This window comes from Lepisosteus platostomus, chromosome 6, assembly GCF_059453375.1.
Source record: "Lepisosteus platostomus isolate fLepPlt1 chromosome 6, fLepPlt1.hap1, whole genome shotgun sequence".
Lineage (NCBI taxonomy): Eukaryota > Metazoa > Chordata > Actinopteri > Semionotiformes > Lepisosteidae > Lepisosteus > Lepisosteus platostomus.
In genome coordinates, this window is record NC_142616.1 from 34,590,388 (window position 1) to 34,607,195 (window position 16,808).

Consider the following 16,808-nt stretch of genomic DNA (forward strand, 5'->3'; position numbering starts at 1 on the left):
CCTCATGTACTCTCTGCTTTCCTTTCTATCCTTGTCATCTCATAAATTAAGAAATAATAAAACTCATTATGAACTGAAACAGATTGTTTCTCCATAACATTGGAGAATGTGACAATTACAATGATCAAAAAGCACATAAATGCAAGTACTATACCCAAGAAAAGAGGAGGGAATGTCTCACCTTGGCACAAACTCTGAACTGGAATCTGAGCTTCTCCACACAAACCCAGAGGAGTAATTTGCGGGCAACTCCAGAATGCCAGTTCTTAAGATGCTCTTGCTACTACCATAAAACCTCCCTAAATTTAAGTCAGCTGCTTACAACAGTGTAGAAGGCAACAAAAAATTGAAATGAATGTCTTTCTGGTAATAAAACAAAACAAAGCGGGGATGCCACTAGAATTTTAAAAAGGTCTACACGGCTTTTAAGCCAATTCTGTGTTGTGCACAAAGAAAACTTTCTCACGCCCTCCCCCCCCCCCCCCAGAGAACTTTAAAACAAGGTTAGAAAGTCATACAATCAGTCACTGCCGTAAAAGCCCCAACAAGGAAGAACAAATGCATCCAGTCTTACCTTTTATCTACTTTGTCAGTTAATGGAGCCATTTCTTGGCTGCTTCTCTCTATTTCTGCTTCCTCAGTTTTCCCTAGCCTCACAATCCCTTTAGAAAAAAAATCAAACAGCCTCTGGAAGAACCCTGCAGCCTCCTGCAGCTTTATATACTGGGCTCCTCCTTCTCGAGGTGCCTAAATTTGTTTTGTTATTCATGCAAGTCATTCTGTCACAGGATCATTAAGGCCCGGCCCCCCCTCTTTCCACTGCCTTGCATTCCACTCAATCTGACAAAACACAGACACAATGTTGGGAGGGGTCACCCCACTCAGTTTATTACCTAAAGGGGTAAACTCCAGTGCAAAGCCTCCTGCCAATGTGATGAAGGGGTTCCGTGGACTAAACAAAAAATGCCTTCTCTTAGCCGACGAGAAAAGATTCTTAGAAGAGACCGAGAGCTTTAGCTGTTCATTCTGCTACATTTATTTCCAACACTGTAACCGACAAGCTGCCCCCAATAGGGGCAGGTCTAGTTTCAGTGGATGGTACCAGAACTTGTCAGCCGATTCTAACTGCGGGTCTTTTTCAAAAGAGAGATCCCCGTGGAAACACACCGCATAACAGCAGATTCAAAACTGAAACAAAGAATTGTCAAACTCCACAGTAAGCAGGGGAGATCAACTCAACTCAGGACTCTCAGGGCTCTAGGCAGCTAGAAATTCTACCAGGCTTGAGCATCATAGACATCAGAACTGAAAGCTATAATTAAGAGGGCTGGCCCTTTGAATAATATTAATATTTAATAGAATAATAGAATAAACATTCAAATTGCCAAAGCCTCAAATGTCTAACTAGAATGTGCAATACATACACTTTACCTATTTGCTTTTTCTTTCGACACTACAAGGCATGCTGTAACACACAAAAAATGCTTAAGGACAGCTAACAGGTAACATTTTTCTTCCATTCATTTTCTTACCTCTTCAAGTAATTCAGGGTCGTGGGGGTCTATACGGACAAGCAATGGACTCAAGGTGGGATACACCCTGGATAGGACACCACTCCATCACAACATTTTCATGTTTATTCTATTCCTGCATTGCGGAGTATTTAAAGATATCTTTTTCACATTGGTCTTACATGTAACAAATCTTTATGTTGTTTTAATGTGAACAGAATCATCCTTCTCATGTACTTGAGATAAAGAACTGATAGCAGGACCGTTGCTGCCATTAACCTGCCACTCAGTTGTCTCCAGACAGACAAGGAAATTATTTGTACTTTTGTACAAGTTTTCTTTTGTACTTCTCTGACTGAAGCAATTGTCCCCGAAGAAATGTGCTTTTATTTGTGCTCAAATGTTACATTCTTTAAAACTGCAGTATCACCTTACTTTGGAAAGAAAATATGCATGCTATATATTCCCTGTGGATCTTATATTAAACCTGCTGCTTTTTATTGTCCATGCCAGGGAAACACCTGGCAGATGCCATTAAATATAGGCAAGTGAAGAGTGTTATATGAAAGTAGCAGAAATTTCAGATTATAAATACCGTATAAGAAGGGAAACACCAAGTTTGGAAAAAGCTACTTTTGAAGTTTTAGGTGTTTATATTGACATGTGTTAATCTTCCACCTTCTGTCTTTCACTTCATTGCTCTGCATGGTTATTTTTGGTTTGGTTTCATTTTTGGAGACTCTGAGATGACAGGGACCCTTATGAATTCCATCCCTCCCCCCCCCACCCAAGTGAGAAGATACTGAAAGAGTTTAACACTCTCTAATTCACTAAAATGTCCACTCTGCTACAGACATCTATGGATAACAACTACAGCTTGTGAAAAATGAGATGGCAGCGCTAACTTCTCAGATTGCAAGGATAGCAGAGAACTTAAATACTCAGCTGAAAACTATTCAGCAACAGGTCTCTAAATTTTACTACAGTATGTCCTAGGTGAACAATCAGTACAAAGGAAAATACTAAATACACATACAACAAAGTGGAAAGGGTGGAATGCCAAGCAATCAGGCTAGAAGACAGTTAAAAGTAAAATCACATTCAGATTGTGGGTTTATGAGAGGAATCTGAACTCGATTTTCAGTGAGCAATGAAATTAGACTGAAGAATCAAGATACAGTAGATACGGACTGGAGTTTGTCTTCCAAACATCTAGTTATGAATAGCAGCCTATAATACAGTAGATGCTGGCCTACCTCTGACTGTATCATATCAAATGCATCAGATATATTACTATATTCTATATTTAATAACATACCATAATGAGCAGAAGTGGCTTAATTATCAAAATAGGGTGTCACGGTCGTCATCCCTCCTCTAGATGGCGCTTCTACCTTTTTGTATTATGTTTAATTTAAGTACCTTCACCTGTGTCTTCTCCTCCTTTTTGTTATTTAAGCCCAGCGTCTCCATAGTTCCAATTCTCAGGTTTGGAAGACGGACGTCTGAACGCCCACCTACCACCGGGCTCAGGAGTGGTCCCGCAAGCATAGGTCTTTTCCCCAAACATCATGACCTTTGAGTCTGGGGCTCGGAGCGTCTAGTCCCATTATGCTTTTAATCTTCCCCGTTCCCTGCTTTTAACCATCTCCATCAAGGATGGACCTCCCGGCTTTTTTGGATTTTGAACTGCTCCCTGATTACCCCCACTGGACTTCCTTGGACTCATTTGCCTACCCCATGCCCCCCGGGCACCAGATCACTGCATTCACCATCCCCTGTCTGTCTACCCGACCTGGTCCTGCTGTGTCTTCCCTGATGTCCTTCTCCAAACAATTCCAGATTATGCCGTCATGCATAGGGTCTGTAACAACGCATTTCACAGGAGTCTGACCCGCCTACCGTGACATAGGATTCTTTTTCCTCTTATTTGCCCATTGTCTAAATTCCCTGTTCACACTTGGTACTCTTGCTGAATGAGGACTCGTTGGCAGCATTTAAAGAATTGTTAGTGCATATATTTTATATTCTGTCAGGTAGAAGTGATTTATTTAGTCTCACATTAACATGCAGTACAGTCACAGAATATCTGAAATATACAGATTTATGCCAGTTGATTTTAATTAAGGCATATGGCAGTAATTCTTTTTTGTGGTATAGTACTGTATATGTCAGTAACTATTTTGTCGCACATACACCAGTAATTCAGTTCTTAGCATGATATATTTCTGGCCACCTGTTTTTTTCATTCGGGTACAGTATGTATAATTATTTTGGCTTGCAACGTGCAACTTACTGTACAGTGACTCAGCTGTAGGGTGGGTGTGACATACAATCCTAAGAACTTTCCCATATTCCCAGAGAGTGAACCACTCAGGCCTTTGCATTCTTGTTCTTCTAGTGTCAATATTGTTACATTAACACATATTTGTAGGATAAACTAAACAGCATGCAGGGGAAATGACTCCTGACAGTAAATTTAAAATTTAATTAAGAGCAGTTAATTGATTTAAGGACATAATATAAGCATATTTCATGATGATGTAGAAACTTTCATGTCATTTTTAAACATAGTTAAAAGAAAATCAGAACAGACTGCTTTGGTCTGGAATAATAAGTGTTTTTGTACTTGGATCATTGCTTTCTCTACATAGAAATTACTGAGATCATTCGCCAGTGTCAGCAAGGGGAAAGTACCAAGCCAATGGCCAAACTAGTCTTCTCTTCTATGGAGATGTGTATCATCTTGACATAAATACTGGAATGTCATGTGAGAGGGTGATGATAACCTCCTCACTGCTGTGACATTTCTGTCCTGTCTTGTCCCAGTTGTGCATTAGCTCCCTGCCAGCCTGACGACTACAACAATAAAATTAGATGGCTTGTTTAATGACTTCTCAGGGCTGAAAGCACAGAGAAGGATCTATCAAAATGCCCATTCCAATTAGCATTGTTCTGGACATGATCCACAGAGATTCACTGCTAAAGGGTAATACAGTAAATACAGCACATTTTACTGCACCTCTGTAAACTGTACCACTGCAGGATGAGAAATGAAAGGCAAATTAAACAAAATTCCAGACTGTGGCCACACATTATAATGTAAATTAAAGCTTTTCTAGTACAGAAAAGTTAAACAGATCTACCAAGTTGCAGTTTTGTGTAGTTTTACAGTAATTAAATCTTTGTGCAATTTAAAAATTGTACTTAAGTTAAAAACTGAAACTGATAATGCAGTGCACTTCTGCTTTTAATGTAGAATTAATATGGGTAACATTTTATAGTGCTGATAACAGGTGTTGAATGGAAAAGTAATGTGAAACAGAAACTCTCTAGCTGTCTGCAGACTGCCACAGTGGACAACTAGATTGTCCCTTTCTTTATATTGCCTTTACGAGTGTACATAATATTGCTGAAGTAAGTGACTCATAGGAAAGTTCTTGTATCATTCAGTCCTTTAGTATTCTTTCCAACTAAGCTGCCATATTGGCAATATTTTAAAATGTTTTTTTTTTCTTCCACTAGAAACTGAGGCTCATTGATGTATGTAATGTGTCCTGACTAAAACAGCCCCTGAAAGAAGAATCTTATAAAGTTATCTGGACATCCACCGTGTAACCCTAACCAGTGATGCACACAGTGGTAGCTTAATGCCAACAGGGCACAAAGCTCCCTGACTTTCAACTATGACTTCTTCTTGTAATGAAGAGCGTTCCTTGGGCACTAATCACAGGAAGAGCCAGCAGCTGAGCAGCCTAAAATGTGTCTCCTGGCGGCAGACTTTGCCTCAGTCATTTGAACCACACGACACCCAATCCTGTTAATATACAGTAGTGCGTAAAAAGTAAATATAGAGCCCCTCACAGAGGAGGGCACTCTCACAGTGGTGACATCAGCACATGAGGAAAGGTCACTAACTACTGTGGAGCGGTTCTGTTTAAAGCTTCTGGGAAGTGTAATCTTCTCCAGAACCTTAAAATTAAAATGGAAAAACAAACATCCGATTATCCCTGATGTGCAAAAAAAGTATGAAAAAAGTCCATCTACTTAGTCTTTTGCAGATGTTTTAAGGAGTGTTACAATTCTTTTAATGTAGCTAGCTTGATATTATTTTAGGCGATTTGCTTCTTTAGGTGTGTCTGAGACAGTTGGAATTCAATGACCAGCCACTCACATTACAAATGCACAACAAATGGGAAACTACTCATAATGTTAAAAAAATCTATTTTTACAGTTTTGTCATTTTTAATGCTTCTTAGATAACTACTACCCAATTTCAGCTCACTACTAAAACCCTCTACTAGCAAATGTAAAGTTAACATCAGCTGAAGCACTGAGATAGCTTTCATTAGTAACATTATAAACTCAAATGTACCTGAGCAGTCACAGCTTCTCAACAAATGTAGGATATCTTGGACATGCACAGTCCACTACTGAGGAGAAGTCTAAAGATAGCCCCATCTGAAACCAGCATGTCTAGACCACAGGCCTGATACTGCATTCTAAACATCCATGGATGATTTATAAATGAAGAATAACAAATAATTCACAAAAGAGTAGGTTTAGCCATTCATTGTTATGACTTTTTATTCCAGAATGATTTTTTTACTTTTAACCACAGTTGAATATTAGGTCTTAAAAGATTTTTCAAGTAAAAAAAAAGATTTTCCAAAATGCAACTACTATATGTTGTACTATAAACATACAAGTAATACTGTTATGCATTTTCCTCACGCTGAATGACTTGAAATATATGCAAATGACACTACATACTGTATAGTTATGTAAAGAAGTACAGTAAAAATGAAAGTATACAGTATATTCTACTTGCTACGGAGTGGTGGAAGTTAGTCAATTTAATTCTTTGCATTTAATATTTATCAACTGATAAATACAATATTTTTTTAAAAAGACTTCAAACCACAATGAAAAGAGTAAGTAATGTGGATTGTAACAAAGTTCACAAGACAAAGAAAAATGATGCACAAGAACTTCTAAGCTAATAAAACAAAAATATTTCAATATTTCAGAAAACACATGAAACTTATAGTGAGCCACCGTATGACTGTTACCCCTTTACCTTACGAAATATTCTGGAAGATGTCTCTTACCTCTCCTCAAAGACAGCTCAGAACTTGTTTTCTATGTACTGTATATGAAGCTTGTGAGACAAGGGTTCAGTAAGGATTGTGTTACAAATTGTATCTAACCTTCAAACGGTCAAAATCCTGACAGTCATGTGAACAAATCAGTCTGAAGTCATCTCTGAAGTCTTTGCTCTCCGGTTCAAATCTTCCAACCCTTCTCCAAAACCACTTAGCCTCATCCAAGCTTTTCAGCATTGTTTAGCATCCCTTTTACCCAGACCTAAGCTCCTCACACCACACTGTCTTGAAGCAAACAAAAGAGTTCACTTCCCTCTGTTTGTTTATTGCTCCTTCAATGACAGGATTTCCTAACAATAGCTCTGCTGCTGAAAGCAAAGTAAAGGAAAAGGCACTATGCCTAAGATCACAGTAACTCACAATAAGAAAAAAAAAAACTAAAATGTCCCACTTGTTTGCATTTCTAATTAAGTTATTTGATAACTAGTTCCCTAGCTGCAATACACAAGTTTGTAGTTTTGAGAATTTCTGGTATAATATAGCAGCTATTTAACATTATCTGTTACAAACAAAATGTGGTTGACTGATATAGTAAGGCTTCTGTATTTAGCTCTGGGTTTATCAATGCATTTGCTAAAAAGTAAAAAGCCCTTGTAATCCATGTGTATGCTGTGGTTAGAAGAAAAAAATCATTTTGGTAATAAATATACAAATAGTAAAACTGAAGTAATTAAAAGATTTATGGTACAGTATAAGGCATTTCTTAGAATCCAATAAAAAAGATGGACATGCTAAAAAACAAACCAAGGCATTTTCACTAAAATCTTCCCTCTAAACTACAATTGAAAAAGCTGTGCATGATTAATAAAGAAATAAGAGGGATTATTTTTTATATTCCAAAACTTCTGCACAAACTGTGACCAGTCAGAAATGTTGAAGTAGAAGATATGTTTTGTATTAGTTCTGTACAAAAGAGTTGGTATGGTGCTGGGAATCTGAGGTTGGTTATTGCAGCTTTCATTATCAGTTGTTATCTAATGCTGTTTGCCTTGGCTGTGAGTCATTACTTTTGTAAACCTTGATTTATCTTCCACACATCTGGCGCAGTTTCACTGTAACAAAGGAATCTTTGAGACTAGAGATACCAGTCCTGCACCGGATTCCCGTGGTGGGACACATTCATCAGATCTATGCAAGGCCTGCTAGACAGGAAGCACCACATCTGGAAGCTGTTAAATTCTGAAAATCTCTAAACACTCCTTTTATATCTATCCATCACAAACGACTCAATGTCAATTTGTTTCCATTGGACAGAGCGAAGCAACTTTAACAGACTAACTGTATCACGGGAGCTTACAATAAAAGGCCAGACCTTATGTAAACTTTTACAGACAGATCATGAAGTAATTGGGCATAGGCATATACCCGTAGTCTTGAAACTTACAAATAAAAATGCCTTAATACATATCCCTAATTTTAACAAAGCATAAGATGCTTTGACAAGAAAAAAAGTGAAATAGAATAAGAAAAGGGTCCTCTACAAAGTACAATTGCATGACTTTTTTATTGTTGTTGCAACAGCTTTTAATGGGGTTCAGTTATTTGTCAGCTCCAAAGCAGTCTGTCTACTTAAAGACTTTTAATAATAATAATAATAATAATAATAATAATAATAATAATAATAATAATAATAATAATAATAATAATAATAATAATTGCTTACACTTATATAGTGCTTTTCTGGACACTCCACTCAAAGCGCTTTACAGGTAATGGGGACTCCCCTCCACCACCACCAATGTCCAGCATCCACCCATGTTTCCCATGTTAATCTTTAAAGGTCCCAAAAAGTACATCATCACTAAACCAACCTGTAAAAGATGAATCCTTCTTGTCTGGTTCTCACCTCTACCACTGGCATCCCTTGTTATATAATATCAAGAATCTTCCATTCACAGTTCAGTTGACTAGGTAATACACTGCATCGCTTTATCATTTTTTACAGTAACAAAATGATATGTTTTATTATATATTTTAAGACCATATATGTTATCTGTGAAAAAATCATTAAATTATATCAATATATAGCATGTAATTAAACTGAATAATTTTTAACCCAACCTCTATGATTCAGCACAAGTTAAATTCTGCGCTGTATCTGTCACTATGGACAGTACATAGTGTACAAAGTGTACATAGTTTACAAAGTGTAAACATTTATATAAATTAATACAAAATATGTACATATTTAGAAAATTCATTAAAAAATAAACATATCTTCTCTCATAATATGTTAGGGTTAAGTGTCATTATGGACTGTATTATACTATTCACTTACAAAGTAATCAAGTCTCAAAGGACTATTTTTCTAGTGGGTGTGTTTGTTAAAACTAACTCCACTGGAGAACAATAGTTTAGGAAAACTATTCTACCTTTCTTCCTCTTTAAGTTAGTACTGAATACAGTATATAGCATTCACTACAAAAAATTTATTTCAGGGTCTTCATTCAAGTACTAATGAGTTAAAGTGGAAAGATTAATCTGAAATCATTTGCAACCACTGATAGTGATCAATATGAGAGCTAATATACCAAAGATCCCATAGTCCAGAATGAGTCAGAAATAAGTTTAATTTATTGATCTTCTTATGTCATAAAGTATGTACTCTTTCTCAATTACTCTAGATGAGATATTAGAACAGAGAAATGAGAGCTATATCTGGCTATTTTGTTATGTATTCTGGGATTTGAAAGAGAAAGAGAATGAAAGAGAAGTAGTGTATTTGCATTAAAGTTCAAATGTTACTGAAGACCAGGAATAAGATACTTCCCTAGAGAAAGAAAGGTTCTGATTATATTATTCAACAACCATACATGAAGTTCCCTTTCAAGGCAATATTTCCTAATTCTCTGAAAACAAAGAATTGGAAAAACATTGATTAAGTTTCAACGAAATTCAGTTGCTTTCTTAGAAAAGTTAGCACATTGAGAGCACAGCACACACATTTTAAGTCTGAAATGTAACTAGCTTTGGAAACAAAAGTTAAAAATATTTGCATACTAAATCCTACAGTATATATTTAATTGTTTAGACTGTATAAAAGGGCAGGTTTATCTTCTTTTCCAGGCGGAAAAATTAAAGTACCAAGAGTAGCAACAGAGGAAACACTACATGACTGTTGCCTTAAGATAAGACCAAGATCTATAGGACCATCTCAATTTTCATATACATTTGAATACAGCATAATTAATAAATCTACACATTTGTAACAGTATCATTTTAGAAATACTGTAAATATATTGTATTTTCACAATCAATATTCATTTGAAAGTAAGACCTTTCATTCTGCAAACCATGTGGTCATACATATTTGCCTAAAGAAAATATTTAGAACCTTGAGTTAAAGCACGAGAGCCCTTGGCTCATTACATCTTAGCTGCATCCTTAGTCTGGAAACTGAATAATATAAGTACAGCACCCATATACAGTTGTTCTTGAAGTACCTAAGTGCATTATATTCAAGATAATGGCCTATTAAACAATTTCAAGTACTAATTAACTGCTGTATACATTTCTTGCCTATATAATTTCTGAATCTATTTTTTCCATGTTTACATTCCCAACTCCACCTTCCCTTGGTTTAACTACACAACAATTTCAGAGACTTTACTCAAGACTCAACAACCAAAATGCCCTGTTATAACTGATTTTGCCCTTCACTAAGACATTTCTGTCCTTTTTATATCATTGCTCTCATAATGCTGAAGGGAGTATCCCTTGTTAAAATTACGAAAATAAGTGGTCATTCCATTAACTTTGCCTTATTGTTAAAGTTTACTTGAGTTACATACAGAAAACACTAACATTACTTATTACAGCCTTTGCAAATTTTGGGACATCTGATTAAGACCTGAGAACAGTATATGGACTACTGATTCATTAGTAGCTCCCATTTAACAAATATTTCATAAGTGAGTTAATGTGTTTACCCTGGCCTACGCAGTCATGGGGCTGCTGTTATTCTGATGGGGTGTATTAAAGAAACTCTGTGAACAGCTGCAACTGTTTACCACTCCAGCCTGGATTAGGTGACGCAGACAATGACATTGCTTTCATTCTTCAGGTTTCAAAGACATATTTATTAATGTGCACAAAACAAAAGTTTAAGCTAATGCTTTGTAAGTTGTAAATCCTAACAAAAGCACTGACAAGCTTCTGTTACCACCCAAAGAGCCCAGATCACACTTTTATTTAGTATTCAGTGAGAAAATATCTCCAGGAAACTGAACTGATTTACCATCTCAGAAAAGAGGCATCCATTACAATCATGAAGTTAACAAATTGAAAGTCTGGGCCTATGTCCACTGGAGCAAACTGTTAACCTGTTAAGGATGCAATTGAAAATAATGAACAGAAAATAATAAAAGATCCTCAGACAATGCAGCTATTAGAAACCAAATGAGCAAAATGGGCTTGTTTGTAAGAACTTTTCTTAGGCTCATTTAATTGTACATTTAATTGTTTACTATAAGCATACCTCTGCAGCTAACAGTTCTAAAGAAATTTTGACTCTGGAAGTCTGCTTTTCACAACACAGACTGTCTTTCATTTTTGCTTAAAATTACTTAAAATTCACAAGTCTCAGTAAGCAGGTTACAGTATTGTCCTTACCATTTGTAAAGCAGTTTTTCAGAAGTGTCAAGCACACTGCAGTTTCAATTTATCACAACTTTAATCCAATATGAGGTCTTCCAAATGCACTACAATCCATCATCCAGTCCGTTTACAATAACAAACGTGTCTTTAAAAGTAAATTAAGAAGTACATGGTATACCTAATATGGACAGCTATGTGAAAACTATAACATACAGTAACTCTGAGTAACTGAAGAAAATGTGTCACAGATATAAATATACATAAGGTTTGGCTCTGTGGTTTACCTTTTGTTGAACCTATGCCAGGATTGAGGCAGCTAAGGGCAATTGGCTCTAGCAGTATTGACTCACTGAGACACCTTCTTCGAAAAAGCTGAAATGAAAAACAGGGAATTCTGTGAGTGTCCATGCAAAAACATCAAACCACTACAAAAAAGTTTCATAGCAAAAAATTGGCGTTATATACCCCAAAAACTATAAGAATTAGACACCAATATAAACATTTGATTTGTATACATGTTGTACACAGTGCATTGGTAAATATTGCCACATCTATGGTGGAGTGGACACTGTTTTGATATAAATTACCCTTATAGCTCATATATATGTTATTTTGCTGTAGCACCATTGCTGCTACTTTTTTCATAAATTAATAATATTATTCAACTAAGTAACTATTTCACATTTTATAAACTAGAATAGTTTTGCATTTTACAAAAATTAGTGTTAGAGCAGCAGTATTGTTGAAATAAAAAGATGTACAGTAATGATCATGAAAAAGTATAGCCTGTCAGTACTGTGACACTGCTGAGCTTCTAAACCAGTTAAATAATAAAGAAAATAGATTTTTTGGTCAGATGTTGGCTAATTGTACTGTACCTAAACAGGAAATGTTAGAAATCCCTGTTATAAAATTAACAGATTTACCCAGTGTATCAATTCAGAAACATTCTTAATTGACTTCAAAAAGTATAATACTGTATATAAATTATAATATTGTTGTCTCTATGTATTTCCCTTTATGATAACCAAGAAAAATGCAACAGATACTAAAAAGAACTTTATATCAACATCAAATATCTATGTTAGTAAATAGGAATGGGAGATGGGGTTAAGGTACCTGCAGGTCTGTTTAATCTATTTGATAATACGGTTAAGTCCTAGCTGTGCAGGACAAATGAATCCCAAAGTACTGTAAGCAAGTTTCAGTCACAAACTCAACAGCCACTGTGGTCTAACAACCCACTTAAGAAAATTGTTTGGAAAAGGAGAATATACATTTTTTAGATCAAAAACAAGAGAAAGACATGCATGTAATAGTAGTATAGTAGTCCAAGTCAAAATCAGACGTGCCAAAAAGGATTTAGGGACATACATTATAATGACTTACAGTAGGAGTAACCAAAAAATGTGCCCAAGTAAAAACTAGGGAAAGTAAACATAATATTTTTTCAACTTTAAACAATAGAAAGAAACATGTTTAATGAGTTTTTCATATAGGGTGGACTGAGGATTTTAATAATATATAGGCTACAGAAGGTTTCCACATCATGCAAGAGAACTTTAAAACAGTACATCACCTATCTGTCAACACTCCCAGTAGTTTTTAAATGGATGAAAGATTTTGGAGTCATTTTTAAAAGGTCTCTAAAACACATGGACTTTACAAGCTTACAAAAGAAAGGATAAAGCAAAAGGGATAATTGTATATTTTCCCTAACAACCAAAACACAAAAGGAAAGACACAAATGCAAACTCGGTATTACAGAAGACAATCTGTGCACCAAACCCCCTGTCTTTGGTAGTTGCGGCTCTTAAATCCTAGACATCACTGATTTGCTCAGGCAGTAAAATACTGGAAACTACAGGAGTAAAAATCATATAACAAATATAAAACCAATTTACAGTATATTTCAGTTTTGTAGGTACACTTCATTCAAGACACCAAAAAAAATCACCCGCTTTATTTAGCTCAGTATTTCAGCAGTCTCTCTTACTTCACTGCCAACAGCAAATTAAATCATGTTTCAGGATTCAACTTTAAATCACATTGAAGGCTGCTGCAACATTATTTATTCCAGTCTATAATAGTGACTACGCATAAACACCTTTCTCTTACAAATTTAAATTTACATTAACTAAGGTGTTCACAGGGCCAATTAGATGATTCACCTTGCTCAGCAAGCGACCTCTCTAAAATGAGCAGCTGTGTAGTCCTTCTTATGAGAAAAAGCAAAGAAAAGGGAGCTGAGAGCTGCATGCCATCAGAAAAGTAACTTGAAAGCATTAAAGCACTATTAAACAATTTAAATACATTATATTCCTTTGGTACCCTGAACAATACTGGTACAGTACCTGTAGAAGGAAACCACAGCTTTGTTCTCAAAATTGGTATGCACCTTAGATGTCAAATCTTCATGTAGCAGACAGATATTTTAAGAAAATATGAGCATAAAAATGGTTACGAAGCAGAGGAAGCCATTTGACTCTTCTACAGTATCTAGCTTGCTTCCTGGCAGATGACTTACCAAGAATTTAATTCAACCATTTCTTGAAAGAAGCTAGGATATCAGCGTCTTCCAAAGCTGGTTGGATAGCTAGTTACAAATGTCCACAACCCTTTGTGTAACAAAGATGTGTACAATTCTCATTTTTAAATGGACTTCCCCATAGTTTCCATGTGTTTCCTCCGTTTTCTGTTTCATAATTAATTCTAAAAAAGTCAATTAACTCTGTTAGTGCCTTTCAGGATTCTGAGTACTTGAATCAGGTCCCCTTATAGATTACTCGATATAAGACTAAAAAGATTCAGGTGGGTAGCTGCGTCAGCATGCATAGGCTGCAAAGGAACAAGTAATAGGTTTATTCCATGCTGAAAAAAAGAAGAAAGAGACCTGAAGGTGACCTGAAGAAGGCTCCACGGCCGAAACGTTGTGTTCTCTTTCTTCTTTTTTTCAGCATGGAATAAACCTATTACTTGTTCCTAAAAAGATTCAGTTCTTTTAGTTTGCCAGTGCAGGACAGGGCATTGCTTTAAGGCAAGAAATGTACAGCACATGGGCACGAATTAGCATTCGCAGTGGTTATAATTTGGACACCCTAGTAGTATTTGGTTTGAAAGTTGAAAGTACTTCACAATTCATCCATATTTATCTACAGTTTCAAGAAATCCTATAACATAACTAAATTAAATTGATACATATCACTTATAATCTCTTCCTCTCATAACTGGCAGTTCAACCTGCATCAGTATTAAGGTGTTCTGCAACTATATACTTGCATATTTCTGCATACCATGACTTTCAACAAGTCAATGGATAATAATTATCACTACTGTTTAAAGTACCCTTTTCTAAATTGCTCATTGTTAATGACAATGTGGCATATGGCAGGAAGGCATAAGCAAGAATTGCAATAACAGCTAACCTCCCAATTACTGTGAATTACTGTGTAATTACTGTGAATAGCTTCACTAGGTGCCTTGCATTAACATACTGATTATAGAATGTAGAAATGCACATTTTTGTTTGGTACACATAGGTCATGAATGTTGTTAGTTGTGATTGGGTTTTTAATTCATTCTGTTCTAAGACAAAAGCCTACAATAAAGCCTCCTGCACTGACTTCGACTGTCAGTGTGGAGTGTTTATGTATGCACATCATTGGGACTGCCCTAGCAGAGGGTAGGGTTTGCCAGACATTATAAAACATCTGGCAATCACCTCTTCCTAGTTACAATGTTTATTTTAAAAATATTAATATCATGCTATTTTCCATTCTCACCTCCAACATATATACATATGAAATTTTACAATCCTTATTTAAAAACTTCCTGAATTAAAAACCAATTGGAATACCAAACAATGCCTGCAAAAGGGATTAAAATCAATTTAAAAGATCAAAATAAGTTTTAGTCATTGTTTTCTTTAACTTAAAGCAAAAGTACTTGCAAATAAATAAGTTATATGAACAAAAATAAGTACCAACATCATAACCAAACTGGTTTAACACAAAAGGAATCAAATACTATTTTATTTATTACTTGGAAAACTCAAGTTTGTGTATTTTACTTTGAGCCAGAAAAGAGTTGGCTTAACCACACTTAAAACACCACTAGAATGATCAGAACAAAACAGGAGGTCTGTTTACTAGCATAATTACAGGAGTATTTCTTTATACTAAATTTCAGCATCAGTGCCTTCCCTTCCAAAAACTTCAAACTCAAACACAGTCAAGAAACAAACTTAATTAAGACTTGCAACTTCTTTTATTCACGATTGATTCAGTTACTGTACTTTATGTGTCTGTGCAGCATTTGATATATAAAGTGGCCTGTTTGAATTTTGAAAATGGTACTTATAATTGACATTTTGTCTTCTTAGGTGAGAAGTTTGGACGAAAGTATATATTAATAATAATTCCTTATACTTGTATAGCGCTTTTCTGGACACTCCACTCAAAGCACTTCACAGGTAATGGGGACTCCCCTCCACCACCACCAATGTGCAGCATCCACCTGGATGATGCGGCGGCAGCTACTGTATAGTGCGCCAGAACGCTCAACACACATCAGCTATCAGTGGGGAGGAGAGCAGAGTAATGAAGCCAATTCATAGAGGGGGATTATTAGGAGGCCATGATTGGTAAAGGCCAACGGGAAATGTGGCCAGGACACAGGGGTAACACCTCCTACTCTTTTCAAGAAATGCCCTGGGATTTTTAATCATCACCAATAGTCAAGACCTCGGTTTTACATTTAATCCGAAGGACAGCGCCTTTTTACATTACAGTGTCCCTGTCACTATACTGGGGCATTAGAACCCACACACACCGCATAGTGAGCGCCACCTACTGGCCCCTCTAACACCTCTTCCAGCAGCAACTTTAGCTTTCACAGGAGGTCTCCCATCCAGTTTCAGGCCAGGCTCACACCTGCGTATCTTCAGTGGGCTGCCAGCTGTAAGATGCAGGGTGATATGCCTGCTGACTATACAGTATATTATACATGAAAGTGAGATTCATCAAATTAAAGAGGAGAGGCCTCAGTGGCACACTGCAGAATCCAAAATAACACAATGTGGCAATGAGCAATGAACAATCCTTTCTATCTGACTAACTGTATGGTATTTTAAGAAATGCTAATAAATTGTTAAAATTGCTAATTTTAACAATATAACAAATAGACTGTAGAAGGAATTCTATCATCCCCATCAATAAATATTTAGTCCAATATAACGTGTAGTGGTGAGCCAGAGTCTAAACTGGCAGACAATGGGTACAATGAAGAATATGCCCTGAACAGAATGCCTGTGCATTGCAGAGGAAGGCTACATAGTTCTGTAAATACAATACATGGAATACAGACCTGACAAACATTCTTGGCAGCATCTATGTAATTTTAATTTGTTCTAAAAGTTATAATGTACTGCTCAGGAGGATCTAACAACACCCATGAATTAAATGTATTGAATAAATGTTTACTGAGTGTTCAGTCATACTACATTTAGCTTGACTCACTTGGCTGAGGGCCGAGGAGG

At 36.1% G+C, this 16,808-nt stretch overlaps 1 protein-coding gene across 38 annotated transcripts in view; it reads right to left on the reverse strand.

Moving 5' to 3' along the window:
• sorbs1 (sorbin and SH3 domain containing 1) overlaps nt 1–16,808 on the reverse strand; it is a 184,850-nt gene that overhangs the window by 79,878 nt on the left and 88,164 nt on the right. For 10 of the 38 annotated variants that reach the window (XM_088635612.1, XM_088635617.1, XM_088635584.1 and 7 more), the window contains exon 1: nt 575–750. The exons of 4 other annotated variants lie outside the window; for them this stretch is intronic. In XM_088635612.1, the coding sequence (XP_088491738.1) occupies nt 575–606 (32 nt within the window). In that variant the 5' untranslated portion in view covers nt 607–750. Of the gene's footprint in view, nt 1–574; nt 752–893; nt 1,026–6,622; nt 6,679–6,721; nt 6,894–11,287; nt 11,472–11,556; nt 11,645–16,808 lie in introns of those variants that run through there. 24 more of the 38 variants (XM_088635613.1, XM_088635583.1, XM_088635618.1 and 21 more) reach the window with 9 other exon arrangements.